Source organism: Chiroxiphia lanceolata, chromosome 1 (assembly GCF_009829145.1).
Source record: "Chiroxiphia lanceolata isolate bChiLan1 chromosome 1, bChiLan1.pri, whole genome shotgun sequence".
In the NCBI taxonomy this organism is placed as follows: Eukaryota; Metazoa; Chordata; class Aves; order Passeriformes; family Pipridae; genus Chiroxiphia; species Chiroxiphia lanceolata.
In genome coordinates this window covers 8,459,379-8,482,609 of record NC_045637.1, presented here as the reverse complement: position 1 = coordinate 8,482,609, position 23,231 = coordinate 8,459,379, and the positions used below count along the sequence as shown (strand labels likewise).

At 43.8% G+C, this 23,231-nt stretch overlaps 1 protein-coding gene across 1 annotated transcript in view; it reads right to left on the bottom strand.

Moving 5' to 3' along the window:
- ST3GAL1 (ST3 beta-galactoside alpha-2,3-sialyltransferase 1) overlaps positions 1-23,231 on the bottom strand; it is a 77,705-nt gene that overhangs the window by 23,176 nt on the left and 31,298 nt on the right. Inside the window, exon 2 of the mRNA XM_032709650.1 lies at positions 2,184-3,017. Coding sequence (XP_032565541.1) covers positions 2,184-2,492 — 309 coding nt within the window. The 5' untranslated portion in view covers positions 2,493-3,017. The remainder of the gene's footprint in view (positions 1-2,183; positions 3,018-23,231) is intronic.

The following is a 23,231-nucleotide window of genomic DNA, read 5'->3' as shown; positions in this document are numbered from 1 at the left end:
AAGAATCTGTTTCAGGTTAAGCTGAATTTTTAATGCACTGGTGAGGTCACATCTTGACTACTGTGTCCAGTTCCGGGCCCCTCACTTCAAGAAGGACACTGAGGCTCTGAGTGAGTCCAAAGAAGGGCAATGAAGCTGGTGAAGGGTCTGGAGCACAAGTTCAATGAGGAGTGACTGAGCGAACTGCAGTTGTTTAGCCTGAAGAAGAAGAGGCTCAGGGGTGACCTTAGCATTGTCTACAACTGCCTGAAAGGAGGTTGTAGCCAGGTAGGGGTTGGTCTCTTCTCCCCGGCAACTAGGGACAGGATAAGAGGACATAGTCTAAAACTGCACTGGGGAGGCTTAGGTTGGACATTAGGAGGACTTTCTTCACAGAAAGTCCGATTAGATATTGGAATGGGCTGCTTAGGGAGGTGATGGAGTCACTGTCCTTGGAGGTGTTTAAGGAAAGCCTGGACATGGCATCAGTGTCATGGTCTAATTGACAAGGTGGTGTTCTGTCACAGGTTGGACTCAATTATCTCAAAGGTCTTTTCTAACCTAATTGATTCTGTGAATTCAGATGTCTTTTTTTTTTCTCTCAGTTTCACTACAAGAAGGAGAATCACAAATTTAGTGTACTGAGTGTCCCAAGCTTTTTCTTCATTTTTTTTTTTAAGAGAGAATGCATTTAAACCTCTTGTTTAAATCAGTGAGTTCTCAATGCAGAATGCAGTGTGGCTTTACTTGGGGTACTGTGCAAGTGATCCACTAAGCTCAATTTGGGGTATGCCCCTTCCTCTGAAAACTGCCAGTTGTTAGCTCAGCTCAGCTCCCTGATGAAATCTCAAGCCAGGGCAAGGGGAACTTGGACCTGAGCTTGCCATGTTCCCTTCTCACAACTTCAGCAGAGCCCAGCTAGGAAACCCCCACAATGGGGACCACAAGGAAAAGTGTCTGGAGGCTGCAAGAAAAAACACAAGCAATGGGAAATCAGAGTCATGGCCAAGGAGCAGGTGAAAGGATACAGCACCTGGAGTACACGAGACTCATAGCAAAAACAATGGTTTCATCATAAAACAATCATATCATTTGTACAACAATTAAAAATGTCAGAGTTCAGTGGCATTTATTTTTCACCAGTAAATGCAACAGTGAGAAGAGTGAGAAGTGATAAATCCAATACAGCCTCATTCCCACAGCACTAGACATCCCCTCCAAAACCTAAATGTCCCCACCACAATAATGGGTGCCTATCAGAAAGGCCCCCTCAGGGTGCCATAGAAGGGCTGAAAGCCCTGGATTCAATAACAAGGATTATGATTGCCACAAGACACCAAGTTGGAGGCTGTTGTGTGTTCAAAGAAAGGCACAGGGGACTATTTTTCCCAAAGAGGGGGAAAACAAGTGCAATACAACTGTGATTTCACTGGGGTCGCTGCAGCCAGAACTTGTGCTTTAGCAGCTCGACAGTGCATGCCACGAGTAGATTATTCAATCGAGGTCTTGTTTCAAGAGAATATAAAAGGGGCTTTTACTGGGCAAAACATCAGGATGGACCTTTTTCCCTTTTGTGCTTTTTGAACAAGGTATCCACTAGCTTTCATGGTACTTGGATCATGCTCCAAGGGTGGTTGGACCGTCCTGCTCAAGGATATGCTGGGGCTGCTCCTTCTCAGCAACCCACAGCCACCCATGTGCTTTCCAGGCCTGTTTTACATCATCAGCCATAATGGAGAATGTTTTCATATGCATGCAATTAATCATTTTTCATTTAATCCTGCTAATTATTTACACATCTTATGCGAGGGAGAGCCCCAGGAAAATTACACACTTCACAATGAGTTTGCTTTGCTACCTCGGCGGATGGCAAAAAACCCATCTGATGCAAAACCAGCCGGCTTACAAATTCTGGTCTTTCAAAGAGAAGGGAGAAAACTGCAATATTGACACTTGCAAATTCTGGATTTACCACCTAACTCTGTCAGGGACTTTTCTAGCTTGGAGCAAGTGAACGTGCACTACAAGCCCCTCTGAGCTAAACAGCAGCACAAACACCCAATTCCTCCCACCTCTGCCTTCCTTGTCAGCTGAGACAGCAAATGCTTTTGGCAGAAACTATCTCTTATCTGCTCAGCATCACTTGAAGCCTGAAACTGTGACTGTCACTCAAACTCTGGGCTGTATCCACAAGTCCCACTTACCAACCACCACCTGTAGCTGTCTTCTGGGATCAAGGCATTTTGTGAGGTCAAGAAAGGTTGCATAGTTGAATTAAACCTCTGATCGAACCAGAGCGAATGTCCCATCTCCGAAATGCACGTGCGACAGCTGCAAGATCTCCTGGGGTACTTGAAGAGTTTTTGGACTTGCTCTGAAAACTGCATGACGAGATGCCTGGGATCCCAGGTGGTTGTGGTCACTTGGTGTGTGTAGTTCAGCAGAAACGATGTTACCGTGATGAGCAAAAAGGCGAATGTAAACATTTTCACATTTCTCCTCCTTACAACCATCTTTCCCACTCAGGTTCTGCCACCACTGCTGATCAAGTACAATGCAGGGTCCAGTGTAAGGCAAAAGGAAAAGGTGCAGCACGCACCGATCAGTTACCACCCTGGGCTTAGGCTGAACAGACTGACTCCAATACCTTCATCCATAAGGGAAGAAGCTTCATCTTTCCCAAATGGGCTTAAAAAAGGCAAAGCTAAGTATTTCCTTTCACTTTCTCAGGGTGCTTCCAAGTTCCTTCCACCTCTCTGTGTTCTGCTGCTACCCTCTCCTGATGAGAGTTTAATGGACACAGACCCTTGTCTTTCTGTGTACCAGAATATTTAAAGGGGAGCAATATCAGCATTAAAATTCAGGTTTTGAACATAAGAGTAAGCCAGACATTAAAACAAGCAAATTGTAGAAAGAAGAGGGTGGTTATTCTTTTTCTTGGAAGTTAGTTCTTGAGGGATTGGATCATTTGGGGATGTACATTCCATCAGAGAGACATGCTTTGATGCCCATTTAAGCCATGGAGAGCAGTTTGCGACCTAGAGACAAACAAAAAAAAAAAGAAAGAATAATAATTTTCAGAATTTTTTTTGCATTCCTCCCAACCTATTTTCTCTGCTTTTCTCAGCCAATCCCAAAACTTCTGATCAGCTCAGAGACCTGAACACAGCAGCAGCAGATTCCAGCTCTGCTGTGGTATTTGCGTACTGAGAAATTTCAGGGTGAAATTTTGGAAAGGGCAGAGCATCGACCTGTGGACATTGAGTCTCTTTGTATTGAATCAGCCTCCTCACTCTGCTCTGGCCTTATTTGAATTACAGTTTGTAGCTATTTGAATGGCAATGATTCACCACCTTTCTTCAAGATGACCTTGATAGCCACAAGATATGCAGCAAAGTGTTCATAACTCAGAGCAGCTGAACAAAAAGCACCCGGCAAAGGAGGGAGGAGCAGGATAGGGAGAAGGATGAATTGCTTCCTTTCTCCTGCTCGCCCCACCCAGCTTGATTTCTTAAAGTTTGGGACTAGACCTGTGATTCAGAGAAGCCAAGCAAGAACAGCTGTCATGTCCTGGGACAGAGGGGGGAAATCAAAGTATAAAATAGCCTTTGTTTCACATGGGTTTTTTTTGCTGTTTTTTCTGCCAAGGAAGGGTAGGTGATGGCAGCCTGTGATCTCAGAGAGTTCCTATGAGACCCCAAGAGAGAGGTAGAGAGGCATGAAGCTGCCTTGGGGATACAGAAGAAAGAGCTGCTCACCCTTCCCCTCTTGGTGTCCTGGGCCTAGCAGCAGTGATTTAAAGAAGATTTTAAAAGTCAAAAAATTAATCCCTTCCTCTCACAGTGCTGTTGTTTTGTGGGAAGAAAAACATGTTACTGTGTCAGAATATGCCCAATTTACGAACAAGCAAAAACCCAGAGAGAAAAGTCTCATTCACTGCTAAGCTGCAGGCTTCACACCAACAAAGAACAAAAATGCAACTTTTACCATTAAACCCCACCATTTTAACCCATTCTGTGTGCCACATTGATGCAGAATCCCCCTCATTGCATCACTCAAATGTGATGCTTATCCAGATGTGGGGGAAGAGTAGCTGGTAGCCACAGCATCCCCAGCTTTGCCGCTGGCTCCTCTTCTGGAGATTTTAGAGGAGCTGCCCCAGGCCAAACCACTTTTCCAGAGGGTTTGACAGGGCATCTTGGAAACAGCATAGACTTGGATTTTCGAGGTGGTGTGTAAATATTTACCAAGTCCCAAAAAGCCGAATCCGAAGACAGGAGCCTCAGTCCATGGTCTTGAGCCTTTGGTCCAGGTTTCTCCCTGCACGTGATGGGCAGCATGTGCCCTTCAATTAGCTGCTGATTGCCAAATGCCTCAAGATTTATTTTAAGTCTGGTCCCTCCAACTGCATTTATAGGAGCTCAAGGGTTGACCAGTGGGTCAGACTGGATAACAAAAGGCTTTATTAACCCCGTCTGCTCATGCTCCTTCCACGGTAAATCACACAGCACCAGGAAATCATCATGTGCTTGCTTTAATGTTTAAGAGGGAAGTTTTTGGACTAACCAGGAATCTTTGGAACTATTCCCAGGTAAAGTTCAAGAATTGCATCCTGAGAGGTGATGAGGATGTTGCCTATGTGACTTGGAGATTTAGAAAGGGAGCTTAGGAGAACAGCCCCCGTGCACAGCCCCATCCACACCAGCTGGTCTCTGTGTCACAGAGCAGCCCCAAACACATTTGCTTTACTAGCCTGGATATAGTTGTTAGTCTAAACAGAAACACAGCCTCTATCACCTCCCAATAAGCCAAATCCCAGAAGCAAATTAGTTCTCCATTTATGGAGTGGATAATTCAAGAGCTGTGATGTTGGGGGGTCGAATCCCCACTACTGTCAGCACTAGGCCAAGTCAGTATTTGTAAACACAACTCCTGCTCTTCTGTTATATTTTTCAGAGGAGGAGGGAGGGGGATTATCCAGCCTTTCTTGGAAAAAGCCTGTAAAATGGAGTATTGTTCATAAAACAGTTCTGGCCTCCAAAACAAGCACTTATTTCATCAGATTTATTTATTTAATTTCTGTAATTCAGCTAAGGTTAAAGTTATATTTACAATTTTGGAAAAAAAAAAAAAAGAAGACCCAAACCAGTGTTTTACACAGTGGACTGCAATGTTTTCAAACTTCTAATCATCCTGTCTTTTATAACATGTGATGGGAAGGTGAGAAACCAGAACTCCGAAGGCTTTTTTCCCATGTGGATATAAACACTCCATGGTCTATTTTAATTGTTGCTACTTAGTTTCCTATAAATGTTCACTTTTCCTATGGATACTTGTGATATATATACATATATATAACATATATACATATATAACAAATGTATACATATGTAACAAATATATACATATATACATCACAGAAAGGCTCCAGGAACTACATATGTGATTTAGGGCCTGAGAAAAAGGAAGACTGAAGGCAACCAGCAGTAGGACAAGAAGGTATGATCTTGAGCTCTGCCAGGGGAGGTTTAGGTTGGATATTAGGAAGAAATTCTTTACAGAGAGAGTAATCAGACATTGGAATGGGCTGCCAAGGGAGGTGGTGGATTCATCGTCCCTGGAGGTTTTTAAGATGAGACTGAATGTGGCACTTAGTGCCATGGTCTGGTAACCATGGCAGTGTTGGATCAAGGGTTGGACTTGATGATCTCAGAGGTCTTTTCCAACCCAGTTGATTCTATGATTCTATGAATGGAAAATGCTTTCTTCTTCAAGTTCATTGTGACTTGAACCAGGACTTCTTTTCCTTTCTAATAACACATGCAAGATCCAAGCCAGACATCACTACTTGTATTCTTCACAGCATCTTGCACCATATCTCTGACTGTCCCTGAATCTCCCCCTGCTCACATTTGATTCATAAGTCTTTGCAAAAGGGTTTCCAAAAGATTCATCAAGGTGTTGTGATGTGAGAAGGGTAGGGATTGCTCTGGGAAATCACTCAGGGCTGCCAACTGCAGCTGTTCGGAATGTTCTACCTCTGGATACTATGGGTGTTAGTTAAATTAAGCCATTACAAGTAAGTATCATGATACCAAACACAGCCCTTGGCATGACCTCGGCATTAGCACATCTGTGAACAGGCTATTTTGGCCTCAGAGACCCAGAAAAAATTCCTGGGGACTTCAGGTACAGAGATTTAGTGCCCAGCCCTCTCCCAGCCACAGTCCCCTGAGAGATAAACAGAACTTAATACTGCATGCCTGTGGCTGTGCCTGTGGGCAGAGATCTCAGCTTAGCTCATGAAAGCAGCAGGTTAAGCTACCTTAAGTGGTTGGGTGCTTAAGGTCTTATTTCTGGTCTGGATTTTGCCTGCTACCTTCCCACTCCTCCCCTTTCCGAGGTATCCTGTTGTCCCCATGTAAGACACCTTTGTACACCCTGAGATAAATTACTTATGCTGGTAACACCCAGTGATGGGAAATGGAGGCAAAATGTGAAATGTTACATACCAGGAAGAGTAGAGGGAGACAAGTTCAGAAGAAGGGGTGGGTTCCTCCGAGCTCTATTGTGAGCATAGAACTGGGTGTGTTGTAATTAAATGGTCATAAATGAGTGCAGAGCTTAATCCTTTGTCTACATTTTACATTATAAAATATACCAGGATCAATCCATCGTTATTATTTACCTTCATTGTCTTCTTATGTTTTACAGAGAAGGAACAGAAAGAACTTTTTTTCCCCCTCAGTCTATTTTTTTTTCCCTCCAAGGTAGGTTTTATTTGCATTGAAAACTTACAGTCTGAAGAATGTCCCTTGCCAATCTGGCAATTAACAGACAAAGATAAAAACACATCGGTTCAATGGACTAATATAAAACAATTCTTAACACCTTCAGGAAATATTTTTTACAAATCCACCTACAAATGAGATGTATTCCCACTGCACTTGTCATGTTCTGTGACAAAAGCTCATCTGCACACCCACAAAGGAGCACAAAAAGAAAATAGCAGGATGGGGAACCTAAATAAAACCCTGCTCCAGCTGTACCAAGCCCATCCCAGGGGCCATCAACCCATAAAAGTCTGCACCAGCCCAAAGGAGCCCAGGGGTACAAAGGCAGGTGGGAACCTGAAATAAGGACTCAGAAAAAGGGATACCCTCCCTGGGTGCCTCCCAGGGCTGGTCCTGCACAGCTTCAGCCTCAGGTGTGAAACTCACCCAGATGAATCAACCTTACCTTTGGGACTGAGATGTGTTCCTGCCTCGGGGCATGGGACACCTTATGGTGTGCAGGGGAAGGGCATTTGGGGATTACGCAAGATCTGTGTGGTCAGTCACACAATATTAGCACAATGGTTAATTTTTTTGATGTCTTTGAAAAGATGGGCCTTAAACAAAAATAATGTAGATAATAATAATGAAAAAACATTGAGAAACAAATCACCACACTACTACTCATCCCTCCACATTGTAAATGTCCCAGTACGCTGGTGTTTGACTCCTTTTTGATGCCTACTTTCCCAGAAAAGACGTGCTCTGTACCAGCACCATGTTGAGGAGATCTTTGTTAACTTGTGTTACATGTTGATGGTTCAGGATCCAGCTTTTCTGGTCTGTAACTCACATTAAGACCTTGGTGTGAAATGCACTCTCTACTTTGAGGTTGCCAGCATTTTCCAGACACAGCTTGTCAGGCAGAATAGCACAAAGGTAATAGAGAGCAGCATCCCTGTACAGAGATACTGCCAGCGTTCCATTCACAGCTTGAATTGCTCAAAGGCGCCAAAGTCCTTTAGACTCAAAACTCACATATTCACCTACCGTGTTGGAATCTGCAGTAGGACAACGTGACCTCCTGCAGCTCTCTCACGATTGATGGTGATCATCACAGAACCCTTCTACATCCCACAGTATTTTACAGCTGGAAACTCTATACTTCAAGGAGTAAATTCAAGGTTTGCTGCAATATGACTTCTAAAAACTGTGCTGCGCTAGAAAGGTCTCGGTGGCAGAACTGCAAGTGCCCGTTTTTAGAAGTACAGCTCAGATTCCTGCCCTGTAAATCCTCCAGAGATGAATTAGTTTCTCAGCTGAGCCACTGACAGCTACATTGTTATAAACCCTTTTGGCGACACCAACAGTGTGTCTCCAAGCATCCTTTCTGCTGTTTTGGGACTTTCTTCCTGTCCACATTCCTTGTGAGTAACTACTTGAGCAACTCTTGGTCTCAAAGCCCTGGGCTGGGAGAAGATGGAAGGTTAAATCTTGCCTTACTGAACCTACAGAGGCCCAGAACAGTCTTGGAAGATATCATTCTAGGGCAACAAAAACATATCCCTGGAAAAATACACACAGATTTCCATGCCAGGTCTGGGCTTAGGCCTGGAGAGAAACAATGGAGGGGACTGTTTCACTCCAAACCACAGGCTCGTCTGCCCTACCCTGGCTCATCACTGGCCGCCTCCCACTGACTGAAGCTGGCTGACATTTAGAAAGAAACACTTCATTGGTCTGACACCTCCAGAGACCTCTGGGCAAGAGGTTTTTGCTACGTTAGACAGAGTGTGAATTACAAGACAGCCTGGCAACCAGTCAAACACAGGACAGAAGTGTGGATGATGCTGGGACCCCCCTGTGAGACCTCTGGTACATCTCCTTCAGCTCCAGCAGATCAGTCTCACCAGGCATTGAAGGCCGCATGTGGGCTGGAGACATGAGTGGGTGCTGCCTGTGCCCCAGCACATCCTCTGCCACGCCAGCCTGTCCATGGCATGACATCCACAGCTCTGGCAGGCAAAGGTGAGCCCTGTCCTTCTCAGACACCAAAAGCCACCACAGGACACAATTTTGGAAAGCACAAGCAAATCACACTAATCATATTAACAAAAGCATTCAGGAACCTTTAAGCCATGAGAAAAAGTAGCTTCAGACAAATTTGAAGGCAGGAGCTCTATTGTGCTTATTGAATTTGAAGTCAGCTATTGGCCAGTGTTTCATCTATCACAGTGAATAGAAGAAAAAAATGGAGGGGGTTTATGGAGCATAACTGTATGGCATTTTAGGTGCCAGTGATCTGAAAAAAAATCATTACCTACTTGTGTCTTATCAATGAACAGATTTGCCGGCAGGCTCGGGCTGGCCAGGTCAATAGGGAATCTCCCTGGCACTCTAGCACAGCCTGCCCTGACTTTCTGCATAACAGGTCTGGGTGGTCAGGGCAAGCTTTTTGTGCAAGATGTGTATGAGATTAACAGAAACTTGGGTGGGGAATTTGCATTCCGATGCCTCAAAATAAATATTTGTCTTGGCAGACTTTTTCAGGCTTGTTGCTGAGTGGTCTGGAAACGAAAACTCCCTCACAGTGTTTGAAGAAATGACTGGAGGATCTGGCTCAGAAAAGGTCAGGAGTCTTTCTTTAACCTTGGATGCTGAGAGTTGCCACCTCTCACCATGGTGAAGACATTTTTTCCTCTACCACCTCCTCCTCCCTCGCATACCAAGAGTTGACTCCTGCAAAGCCTAGAGAAATCGCAGTGGTAATATCCTGGATTAATTGTACTACAATGTCCTCCATTTTCTACTCATGTGTTCAGGCTAAATGGGAAATTTTTTTTTGAATGCTACTGGAAGTGCCCTAACAGGTTGTCTGGCTCTAAAATCTTTTTCATGAGGTTAAACCAGACCAAGCACAGGGTCTTGCACCTGCACTAGGGCAACTCCCTCTACCAATAGAGACAAGAGGATGAAGGGATAGACAACAGCCTTGAGGAGAAGTACTTAGGCTACTGGGGGAGCAACAGGTGCTCACAGGCCAGAAAGCCAACTGTATCCTGGGCTGCGTTGAAAGCAGCATGGCCATCAGCCTGAGGGAGGTGATTCTCCCCCTCTACTCTGCTCTGGTGAGACCCCACCTGGAGTGCTGTATCCAGCTGTGGGGTCCCCAGCACAGGGAAGACATGGACCTGTTAGAGTGAGTTGAGAGGAGGGTCACAAAAATGATCAGAGGGTTGGAACACCTCGCCTATGAAGACAGGCTGAGAGAGTTGGGTTTGTTCATCCTGGAGAAGAGAAGGCTCTGGGGAGCCTCAGAGCAGGTTCCCAGTGCCCAAAGGGGGCTTATAAGAAAGATAGGGAGGGACTTTTTAGCAGAGCCTGTAGTGATAGGACGAGGAGAGATGCTTTTGGCCTGGGGGGAGCTCATCTGGGGGAGCTTGGCTCCCTCCCCTTGTGTCACCAGCTATGCAAGGACAACATTCACCTTGGTATCACTTATCACTCAGAAACACATGGATGACTGGGACTATGGAGATAAACTCACGATCAATTTATTGCCAGTGGGAACTATAATGTGAATAAGCCACTGTTTATGTAATGGCCCTTTGTTACTGCATTCAGGATTGGTATCATGCCAGCTCAAGGGAAAAAAAGCACAACTTTCCAGGTTAAGTCTAGTGTTAAGTTTTCCAGGTCATTACAGTGCCAACAGAGAACTCAGCTGCATCATACCATGAAACAACCATGAGATAAACTGGGAGAGGCCAGTGAAAAGGGTGATTAATTCAAACTTAACGGGCAGCTCCACTGCTGACCTGTTTATGTTCTATTCCTTTGGACCAACCCTCGATTCAAACACTTTCAGGACAGAACAGGAACACTGGAATGACAGCACTGTCCAGCCAAGCAGTGAACAGTAGCACTTACGGCCAAGAGGCTGGAGTCTGCCAGGTCACACCAGGGATGTGTTGAAAAACAACATTGGAAAAGTAAGCTGCTGGTAGGAATTTGTTCCACAACCCCTGTCTTGCTAGAAAGTGATTTCAGAGGAGTCCTACCTTCCTTGCACACACTATTCATGAAAAAACGGCATCTCTGCTTACCTGGTGGTACTTTATTTTCTTTTATTCCCTTCCCTAGAAACATATTGATGTTTTAAATAGCAAATATGTTGCTACAAGCTCTTAACAAATACTCTTTTCCTTCCTTATCCAGTAGTTTGCAGTGCTGGACACGCTGCTGCATGAGAGCTTTTCTGTGGTGGGCCAATATCCACCAGTGGGTTGTGATGGGATTCTTTTGGCCAGCAGGCTGAGAGCCCAAAGCTGTGGTAATGAACACAACTAACTTCATGGTGAAAATCCTAAACTAAAATTCACTCCCTCACTAAAATTGATTCACTCTGTTTCTGTGAATTACTTTACTTCAAAGAGTTCTTTGAAAACATCAAAGCAGACAAGTGGACACACAAAATTTGCTGTTGAGTTTTGTTGACAAACTTTGGTGTCAGAGTCCATGGTGGACAGAGTGCCCCTGTACTCTCACATCCTTCCCTCTCACATGCCTTTAGGTGATTTGTAGACTGGGATCAAAGCTCAGCTACCCTTTGCTTGGGAAAAAAAGAGTTACCAAAGGGATTTCCAGACACCTATATGTGATTGCACCTAGAGGAATTTTTAAGTGGTTCATGATAGGACAAGTGTACAATTGGAGCTGGTAAGGAGCTTCTCAAGCACAATTTATTTTTATTTCTATCTTGTTTCAAATCAGTTTGTCAAAATTGAATCTATTTTCCACTTTGATTTTCTGTTTTAAGAAACTTTCAAAAAAAGATCTTTGGCATTTTAAATGAAAAAAAAATTAGTTTTCATTTTGCAAAAAAACTTCTTGTAGAAAATGTATAATTTATGGTAATTAAAGCAAAACATTTAGAAATTCAAAATAAAAAAAACAAGTAACAAGAAGAAAAAAAACCCTAAACAACAAAAAAAGCTCTATTTTCACTCCTGGTAAGAGAGAGATGAGAAAAATTACCACTTATTCTTTTTTGTTTTACCTTCATATTGGGATGACTATGGATTTTTTTTAAAGTCTTGCTCATTCCCCAGAGACAGTAAAAATTCAAATACACAGAGACAAATTAACGATGGCAGCAGCAGTAGTAGAAATAGAGGCAAGCTAAAAGTATTGCAGAAGTGAATTCCTGTATATATACATTTGTTTTAATTTCATAGGGTTACAGGTGAGGATATAGGATTATTTCAGATTGCAGAACACTGAACTAAAGGTGTGTGTAGTGGGTTGACCCTGGCTGGATTCCAGCTGCCCATGTTGGATATGGGGGACATCTTCTGGCAGCTTCTCACAGGAGCCAGCCCTGTAGCCCCACTCCATCTCCACCACCAAAACCTGACCTCTCAGATCCTGTAAAACCGCAGGTGTTTTGCTACACTGTAAATATCCAGCTCAAAAATGTTCACCAATCTATTTCTTAGTTAAAACTGTAGGGAAATGTTGCTCACGACTTCAAAGAATATGTTGCAAGGAGCTCTAATTTCTGATATTAAGTGAGTGATTAATACACTGCAGGAACCCTCATGGCATTACTATTCTAAATACAGAGAAAGATTAGATGGCAATCACAATAATACTGATGGCATTGTCAATAATCCCTAAAACCTAGGAAACATTTCCATGCCCGTGTGAGCATCTCAGACTCTCTGCTCGGGGATTCCTGCCCTGAAGCAACACCAAGCAGTTGTTGGCACTGTGAGGCTATTAACTGGAGCTCACACTGATGGGATCCTCGTTAAACCAACTGCATTTCTCTTACAATCGATGGCACCATCTGACACGGTTCTGCATTAAACATTTATTCATCGGGCAGACTGAATTCGCTCTGGAGAAGATTTAATGACACCACAGAGATTTTCTCATTCATTAACCTGGGATTTACATTTAGCCTTTATGGTGCTACAAAGATGTCAAACTACCCACAATTAAATTCAGAGGTGTTTTAGCATCTGTGCATAGTCTGGACCTGGCAGCCACTACAAACTATGGCAAGTACAAAATAATACTCCCAAGTTTTCTGTCTACTGTGCACACTACTTTAAGCTTGGCAGCCACGGAAAGTTTATAAGAAGTCTATAAATAATACAATAACATATATCACAGATATGAGTAACATGTTTGATAATTAATATACTGTGTTACAAGCCAGAATTACAAAGTCATTAGGCAACCACTTTAATTGATGGATCATTTATGTCCCTAATAGGTGTACTTGACCTGTTTGGATCCAACTGTACTATGTGTACTAGCCTGGGTATTATCCAGCCTCTAGTTGTATGGTGACGTTCTCATTCCAGCTTTTGCTGTATATCTACAATGGAGTTGACAGTCAAGAAAGAAATTAATGATTCAGACTGACTTTTATTCAGAGGACTGCTAGATCTCAGCTTGTCTCTAGTACCTGATAGATATAAGTAGCTGCCCAGAGCAGATCATATTCATATGGCCCTTTGGTGTTCCGTAGGTAGAAGTTTTGCTTTGGACTACGTGGGAGCCTGGGCACTGAAAAACCACAGGTTTTCAGTGAAGAAGAAATTTTGTCTACTTGTCTGGAACTTAAGTGTTTTTAGAGAAACAAAGATTAGCATACATCAAAGTCACACAGAAAAGGCTTCCCATAATCCTGAATATGAAGATATGTCAAGAGCTGCGTGCAAAATGGATTTGCATACATCAGAGCTGCACATACAGCCACTCAGCTGAGCATCCCGAAGTGCATTAAAAACGATAATACTGAGTTTTGTGGGTGCTGGAGAAACACACAGAGATGTGTGCAAAACTGTAGCATCTTTTCCACTTGTCTTAGTCAGATGGCTCAAACATAAAGAGGGAGGCTGCTAAGGTAGCCAGCAATCCTTGAATATTTAAGGGCTTTCTGGTTCAAAGAGAAACTCAAAGTATCACTTAGCCATACAGAAATAATTAGCAAAGGAAGACAATTTTTTAGTATTCAAATTTTCAGTTCTAAAATGGCCTCATACTATCACCCATTGATTTTGTAAAAGCATTTGCCCAGTTGGTGGTGCATTAGAAAACCAAGAACTTTTTCTTCTGCATTAAGAAAAGATAAACACCAGTCCTACCTGGGCTGGTTTAGTGCTGATCAGAAGCCCCATCTTCAGCCTTGGTGTCACTATCCTTAAGCGACCATAACTGTATCAGCACTATGTCAGCACAAGCCCCACAGGGGGGCAACATCTAAAGCTAAATTCTGTCTTTGGGTTCAAGATCACATCTCCCATTCAAACACTGAGAACTGGATCACTCACTCATCGCAATATTCTTTCCCCATCTAAAACATCCTTCCATTTTCAGTGGGACAGGGAAGCTTTTTCTTGGTGTTGCAAGCTTTTGTGCTTACGACTATTGCAATGAATGTGATCGTGTTCTCACTCACTCGGAAAATTTCATGGTAACCTTTAAAATGGGGCTTACAAAAATGTCACTGCTTGCTCTAGCAATAAAGCTCCTGGCAAGTTTTAATGGGCAGAGTGTTAAAAACTAACAGTCCCCAATGACTGCAGGCAGCAGGAACCTGGGGCTTTGGGTTTTCTCTTAAACGAGCCACCCATTTGTGTCAAAAAGTTTGCTTTGAAAGTGGAAGCTACAATATTTTTATTTGCGCTTTGCCTTTATCAAGCAAAGGAAAAAGAAAAGTCATATTAGCTTTAATTAAAATCTCTCAAGGATTTGCAGGGAACTGTATAAGAAGAAACTCTGGAAAATACACCGTTCTGCTTGGCTTGGTTTTAAACAGGGTAAGACGAGTTTTTAATCTCTTTTCACTACGACTTTCTTGGTCAAAAATAAAAAGTGAATGCTGAAAAATAATGACTGCATCCAAAGGGAAGTCATTACAAATGCAACTTAGACATTCCCAGAGGAGAACTGACCTATGACTTCTTACGGAGGCAATGCAGCATCCCTTGGAGGGCATCACTTTTTCTAAGTTACTCTAAAAGGAGATGAGAGTCCCCAGCCCCAGAAGTGTTGTCACACTCAGCGACAAGGTGTTGATCCAGTATGTGGTACTTGTTGTTGCCAGGGAGTTCCCATCCTTAGGAAAAGCAAGTGGATACCAGGGGCTCCTGTGCTGCAATAGGTTGCTGGATCTTTGTTTTTTTAAAAGATGAAGTTTCCAAGTTTCCAGTCACCAGCATTATTGCTGCTGAGCTATTTCCAAACTTGCAGCTGATGGAAATTGTTCTCATTTTACTGCCCTCTGTATTTCTTGCTTCTGAATTTCATTGACCTGCTCTGGTTTACATGCACAGCAGCTTTGGTTCATCTCTGATTTGTATGAGAATCAGTGAGGAAAGTGAGAGAGACAGACAGCAATGGGGCTCACAGCAACAGCACATGGCATATGGAGGCAAAATGATCTTCCTTGAGTTTTACAAATATCTGCAGTAATTTCTGTTCATCAGATGGAAAGGCAGCTGAGGAGAGGACTGTTTACCCCTCACAACCGCTCAGAGAGGTGCAATTCCTGGCTGACACCCGGAACTGAGACGGTTTGGCTTTAATTCTGGACATTTGTTCATAGACTCGTGGGAGGCTCAGCTGGGTGAGGTGCTGAGAGGTTTCCTCCCATGCAAAAGCAGCACCAACCAGTTACACACAGCTAATAGAAGATTTTTTAACTCCTTCTCTGCAAACAACCAGTAGAGGAAATTCTCCTGCTTCTCTGAGCAATTTGTTACCATTACAAGATCATAAGACAACAGCAAAAAACATGCTTCCCCAGAGTCCTATTTGATTAACAAAAGAAGAAATTGAAACAAGCCCAGCCTTCAGATGAAACACTGTGCTGTGATCCTTTCAGTCCTGAATCAAAATCAAACTCTTGGGGATCACCTGAGAGCATCCTCCTGCAGAGTCTGCAAGTATCCCCCTGCTGTTGAAGCTGCACCCTGGCTTGCACAGCGGTGCAGGGGGGCAAGAATCACAGAAACATTTAGGTTGGAAAAGACCTCTGAGGTCATCAAGTCCAACTGTTAGCCCAGCACTGTCATATCCCTAAGTACCACATCCACATGTTGTTTGAACACTTCCAGGGATGGTGATTCCACCACTTCCCTGAGCAGCCTGATCCAATGATTGGCAGCCTTTTTGATGAAGAAGTTTTTCTAAATATCCAATCTTAATGTCCCCTGGCACAGCTTGAGGCTGTTTCTCCTCATTCTGTTTCTTGTGACTTGGAAGAAGAGACTTACCCCCATCTTATCTCAAGTTGGCCAGATATCTTTAAAAGATTGCAGAAATACCAAGCTAATTAAGAAATTAAGATAGAGCTGTCTTCCTGATGAGCAAGCAAACAAAGAAAAACTCTAATAGTCCTATACATAAAAAAAAAAAAAGCACCAGACTGGAAGTGACAAAATCAAGGTGGCATTTGTGGTTACCTCCTCCTTTCAGGTAGTTGAAGAGAACGAGAAAGTCTCCCCTCGACCTCTTTTTCTCCAGACTAAATGAACCAGGGGGAATGTCTCCCTGGTTCCAGATACAGGCAGATTAAAAAATAGGCTCAGCCTGTAATCCTTTCCCTTATTTACAGGACATCACTCTATGGTGGGAAAGATAGGAAAAGTCCTAGGATGCCACTGTCCAGGTGGTCAACTGAAGAGGAGAGTGTAGGCTGAGCAGACTGCACACAGTACATAGCCCACAGGGACAGCAGGGGCCACGCTGTACTTTGGGGAGGCTGAGTTTGCTCTCAAACACATACCAAAATTGTTAAAGTGTGTTTCCATAACTTTCCTTCCTTTCCTTCATCCTCATCTTTTTACTTCAAGGTAATGGAAGAAAGAAAAGGTACAAGGAAAGAGGATTTGCCTGGATTAGCTGGGAGCAGGAAGGGTCTGGGAGCAGGTTTACTGACCTGCTGACAGGGCTTACCATTGGAATTAACCCTTATATGGGTCACGCTGCTGCCTGCAAGGAGGGTGGGAGGAACACAGAGATGTCTAAATTTCTGCTGCTTTGAATCAAACTAACCTCCCACTGTGAGAAAACCCTTTTTATACAGCAAGGTATGAAAAAAGGAGAGACACTGCCCGTTTTTCCTCCCCTTAGAATCAGGGAATCGTTTTGGTTCAAAAGGACCTTTAAAGTTTGTCTAGTTCAACCCCTCTGCAATGATCAGGGACATCTTCATCTAGATCAGCTTGCTTAGAGGTCCATCCAACCTGACCTTGAATGTTTCCAGGGATGGGGCACCTACCACCTCTCTGGGCAACCTGTGCCAGTGTTTCACCACCCTCATCCTAAAAATTTCTTCCTTATATCTCGTCTGAATCCATCCTCTTTTAGTTTAAAACTACTACCCCTTGCCCCAGGACTACAGGCCTTAGGGTGTTTCTGGTGCCCTTTAACTCATCAAAGTAGGGTTGGGTCTGCAATGTCACCCATGGGATGAAACATGATTTACAGTTCAACTTGTTCAACACCGGCAGGATAAAAATGGAATTTGCTTTCAGAAATAGCTTTACAAAACCCATGGAAGTGAGCTTCATGTTTGGTGGCTAGGTTCCCCAGCATCCTCACAGCAGACAGAGGGAATGAAGAAGTTTTGCAGCCCCACCAGTGCTACTGGGGAGGAATAAAGCTCCTTTGCTGCCCAGATGCCTGTCAGCGATATCCCCCCTATGCAGGTGAGGTTCCTGTAGGTGATATCTGTCCCAAGTTCAGACAATATGGCTCTGTAAGAGCACACATGGTGTGTACATGTTCTTCTGTCTCCAGGATATCTAGTCCTAGTGTCTAAAGCCTTTGGCTTGGCAGGTGTTGCACATTACTTCAAGTTGGCCAGACATCTTTAAACGAGTGCAGAAATACCAAGCTAATTAAGAAATGAAAATAGAGCTGTCTTCCTGATGGGCAAGCAAAGAAAGAAAAATTCTAACAGTCCTAGACAGAAAAAAAAAAGCCAGACTTGAAGTGACAAAATCCAGGTGGCATTTGTGGCTATGCAATGACAAACAAGTAACAGCCACAGCAATTCCTGCTTCCATTTGGGATACTCCACATGAGACTTTTGGAGTATGAGTTTCCAGATATGCTAAACATCCACCCCTCACTGTTTTCCACAATTTTTGTCACTCAATGACCACAAGTAGCCAGAGTAGAATCCTTCAGGATTGGTTTGCCTTTCTTCAAACTGAGAACCACACAATTTACCCCAGTTTTCAATAACATTCAGCTTTGGTCTGACAGCATCTCTTGCCACACTCGTGCACGGACATCACACATCCTGCAGCTGAGACAGGGCCTCGCTACTGCTTTCGAAGCACACCGAGAAGGTGTTACAGAAATGGACTGATCAGCTCTGTTTTCATTTCCTGACCCACTGAAGCTCTCCTTTGATGTGGGAGGACTAATCCCTCAGAGAAAAAGGTAGCACAAAACAAGAGGGTTATTCAACTCCCATGACAACTATTCACAACAAGCCTTTTTTTTAGTAATTCTTCGAAATACTGCACTGCAAAAGACATGCTGTTGCCAGCTCTGCTTTACAGATGGGGAAGGGGTCAGTAAGCCTGTGGGCATTCATTTTATTGTTACCCTTACAGAGCCTGAGGCAGAAATGTAACATCCATCCCTGGCTCCCAACTCTGCTACTGAGTCTGCTCCTCTTGCCCACTGCTGCTCAGCATTTTGAAGGTTAATCAGTAGGAATGGCAAGCTGGTGCAGTAGCAGAAACGTTACTTTGCCCTCTGTAGCCCCTTCACACCTCCAACCTTCAGCTTTTTCAGGGCTGTGTTTCAGCTTGGGTCCTCCAAGCACTTGTTAGGCAGCCGTCGCTGGCAGGAGTAAAAATTAGTTTACGATGCAGTTGGCTGCTGTTTCCATTGCTCTTTGCCAGTTCCCTCAGCAGATTTCCTGGCATACTGGGCCACAGTTGGACCGAAGGAGAAGCACAAGCCATGCAAGGGCTACTGGTAAGGGCCATTTAGTTTGCAAATGCACGGGTAGCTATCTTAGCACTAAGCAGGTAATAGGAGAGTCAAAACATAAAAATGCATTTTAAGGCTTCTTTGATCCAATTCACATCCTTGTGCATTTGTTTGTGGCGAGTCAAGCTGAGTTCAGTCAAGCTGAGTTTTGTAGTTTCGTTTACGATCACCGGATGGGAAGTGCTGCACCCCATCGGCCCTGCCGGCAGTGCACAACCTGCAGGCACTGCAGTCACTCCTCCATCATCAGCAGTGGGAGTCTGGGCTTCCACCAGAGACCTTATGTCCCCCTATTCCCAGCTGAGCTGGGACATTAGGCCCTCTTGCAACTTCTAAAGGTTCTCATTTTGCAGTGGCTTCCATGGCTCCTGCTGCAGATCTTTCCTGTTCTCACATGCCTTCACTGACACCAGCAGAGCTGCTAAATTGAATTACTGTCCCCTGCCTCCCATACAATAATCCCTACCTGTACAAACTCCAGGGTTAAGGGGTTGCATGGTGCTTTTTATAACTTTACCACCAACTCAGTTTTTAAGAGCCTTTTCCTCCACTGTTTTTAAGAGTCTGTTTTGTCCACTCTGCAACTCGATTGCATTGCTACGGCAGTATTACTAAAAAAGTAATTTCTTTTTCTTAAAAAAAAATAAAAAATCAATAATTGGCATTGCTGTGTGAGGTCTCTGACATTAATTATAAATAAATGTTAGACCTACTAAAATAGGAAATCAAATTTACAACAGTAGGCTGAATGCTGCTGTTGATATGAAATATAAAGTCTTGAGGACTGCAGTTTGCATTTTATTGCCAAGGAAAATGAATGTGTAAATAGCAATAAAATGCACAATTATTTAGCACAAAGCCAAAAGGCTCCACAGCATTTATAGGCTGATGGATAGCTTGCCTGTCTGCTCTAATTTTCCATAAAACAAGGAAGACAAGAACAAAGGAAAATAAACAATAGTTCCTGTCACTATGATTAGCTGCAAGCGCCAGGTGAGAGCAGCCGGTCTCTGAAGAGGGTAACACTGAGCAGCATCAGCTGCCTTTTGCTTCAGGGATTGAGTCCAGATTGCAGTGCTGCTTGGCAAAGGCAGCTGAGTGGGAGCTGGGCAGGGAGGCAGGATTGCTCTTCCCAGGGTTCTCATGTGCCCCATCCCTGATGCCTCCGGCAGAAGGACAGAGCAGCCGCTTGGGGTGTGGTAAGGGCTTCATGCCTGCAGCAGGAAGAGAGGACTATTAGGCCCTCTGTAACAGATTGGAAAAAAAGGCGTTTGGACTTGATAACCTTAGAGGTCTTTTCCAACCTTAATGACTCACTCTATGATTCTATGAAAAGGTTGCTGGCGCAGCAGTCAACTCTCATGAGGAGTCATCACCCATGACATGAGGAGAGGCTGAGACAAAAACTGGGGGGACAAAAAGGTAAAAGTCCTTCAATGACATCTGTTAAAAGCAAGGAGGGAGGGAAGCATTTGAAACAGTTTATGGGATAAAGTAAGCTGCAGACAGAGAGAGAGCTACCAGCTGGCTCCCTGGCTCTGATTCCATGACCTGTGGCGATGCCTGCAAAGGAGCCGCAGGGTTTCATGCTGTGTCCTGGCAGCAGGAGCTGGTTTGCCTGGCACCAGTCACCATAGTTATCTGCTGCCTCCACCTGCATCTAGAAGACACTATGCTATTGTCATCCACCCTATTCAAGAGCATTTTTGAGTGTGACACAGGTACACATTATCAACTTGGGTTTTATTTGTTTTTTTTTTCTACCTATGTGTGTCCATGTAGGCATACAAGCCCAAATTTTACATACTACCTTTCTCTGGGGCAGAGAAGCCACGTGCAGCTGCTCCCATTTGCATAATCCCTTTTAGGTCATTGAGGTTGCAAAAACATGAATCTGGTGCTTAGTGTGATATTAGCCACAGGTTCCTTATGCAGACAGCAGTACTCTCACAGAGGGCAATAAAAGTAACCTGGTGATGATGGAGCAGCTGAATGGACATGGATAAGCTCTGGGATCACTCCTCACGAACAGCCAGGATAAGAGCCAGGATGTGCAGTTCCAGTCTGTCACTGAGACACATGCCTCAGTCTCATGCTTTCAACTTACACTTGTAATTTTGAAGTTAAATTCCTCCACTGAGTGATCATGGAGCAGGTACTCACTGCAACGTGGGGACTCTTGCTGTGGTGGGTTGACCGGTACAGGTCAGGTGCCCACCAAAGCCACTCTGTCACTGCCCTCCTCAGCTGGACAGAGGAGAGAAAACACAATAGAAGGCTTGTGGGATGAGATAAGGACAAGGAGAGAGCTCTCACCAGTTACTACCACAAGCAAAACAGACTCAACCTGGGGATAAGACTAGCACGATGAGAAATAAAACCAAATCTTAAAACACCTTCTCCCCACCCCTCCCTTCTTCCTGGGCTCAACTTCACTCCTGATTTGTCTCCCTCCTCCCTACCAGCAGTGCAGGGAGATGGGGAATGGAGTCTTCAGTCAGTTCATCCCATGTCTCTGCCACTCCCTCCTCCTCAGGGAGCTACTCCTCCACTTTTCCAACATGAGTCCTTCCCATGGGCTGCAGTTCTTCATGAACCCATTGTGGGTCCCTTCCACAGGGTGCAGCCCTTCAGGAACAGACATCAGTGACCTCAGTGTCTGCAGAGCTACTGCTCTTACATATTCCCACTCCTCTCTCCTCTGGCTGCTGTTGAGCAGCTTTTTTCCTTCTTAAATATGTTAACCCAGAGGCACTACCACCACTGCTGATGGGCTTGGCTTTGGTCGGTGGCGGGTCCATCTTGGAGCAGACTTGGCATTGGCTCGTGGGGGGAAGCTTCTGGCACATTCTCACAGAAGCCACCCCTGTAGTCCCCCTGCTGCCGAAACCAAGCAAATTTGCCAAGCAAATTCAAGAGATTTGCATTTTCACGTACTGGGCTCCTAATTTAGACACTGAAATTCAGTGCCTAAGGAGAGGCAGCGTGAGTAATCTGGAGTGCAGAGGAAGGAGATACATTAGCTGACAACAAACACAGAGATTTTTTTCACTGCTGGACTTCTCAGTGTATTTTGAGCCTGCTCCAAGTTCACGTAAAGCCAGCAGAGTCTTTCAAATTATTTGCACCAGCTATTTTATCCAAAGTCCCATTTTAAAAAATTAAGGATGAATTTTAGTATTGCTCCTGTTTATAACAGTGGAAATTTTGTGAAGGACAACTTCTATATTCAACAGAATCAGTACAAAAGAATCCAAAATAACAGAATGGAGACAAGTGCTTTCTATTCACATCTACTCCACTCACTTCAATGAGAACTCCAGAAGCAGGTCCTGCAAGAAGGAAATTATTACTCTTGCTAGGGGAAATGTCCTGTGAAGGACTCTTGATGTGGCTTGTCAGACCTTGTTCAGAGCACAAAGCCAGCAGAAAAGGTTTAAGTAACACGTGCAAAAAATGCAACATCTTTCATCAATTACCAAGCTGCAATGTAAAATGAAAAGTAAAATGCTAAATACCAAGTTCTGCTTTTCCTCAAACATTTCCCTTCATAAGAGTAAAAAAATATATAAATCAAGTAATCATCAGTTGGACTGTGTACTTGGATTTGAAAGCAGATAATAAATAGCACAGCCTTCTTTCACTTATTAACATAACTAAGCTCATTGCATAATATCTGCTTATTTTTGGAAAGCAGCCCTTTTTACCTGTCCCAATAGCACATTACTGAGTTGGCAAGAAGCATGAGCTTTTGAGTAAATAAGAGAATTTCTTCAGTTTGAACTCACTTGCCAAAAATTTCGTCTTGAAAGTCTGGGTCTCCAATTAAACAACTTTTTTTTTTGAAGGACAAAGTCCCCTTGACTCAAAAGTTCCTTTGTTATAGTCCCCTTTACCAGCTTTGCCATTATTTCCATTTTATTTGGCTATGTGTGATGCTGTCAGTTTATTTATCTCACAAATGATTACAAAGAACATTTTGGTAGAGAAGACTGTTCTGCCAGATCAAACACTCAGAGTGTTGAGAAGACACATCTCCTCCCATCTATCTTTGCTCAGGACAAAACCTGTAGCTCCAAACCAGGGGTTAGACTGCCAGAAAATGGTCCATGACTGTTATCATCCCGTGCCCTGTGCTGGTTCTGCTCCATGAAGCTGAAGGCTTAATCCTGAACCATGCAGAGGATGAACCTCCCAGAACACCCTGATTGGCCTTGAGCCCTAAGTCATCTCATTCCTGCCCCTCTGACAGACCTGCAACAGCTGAGGATTTCCTGCAAAGTTTTGATGGTTTCTCTGCACTATTTTGTCCTTGCTTTCAGTAACAGTCCTATTGTGGCTGTCATCCAGTGTTTATATTCCTTAGTTCAAGTCTCATAAAAAGCCCAGTTGCTGGTCTTGGAATGATAAATCAGCATTTCAGAATTTACTCTTGCTTCCATGCAG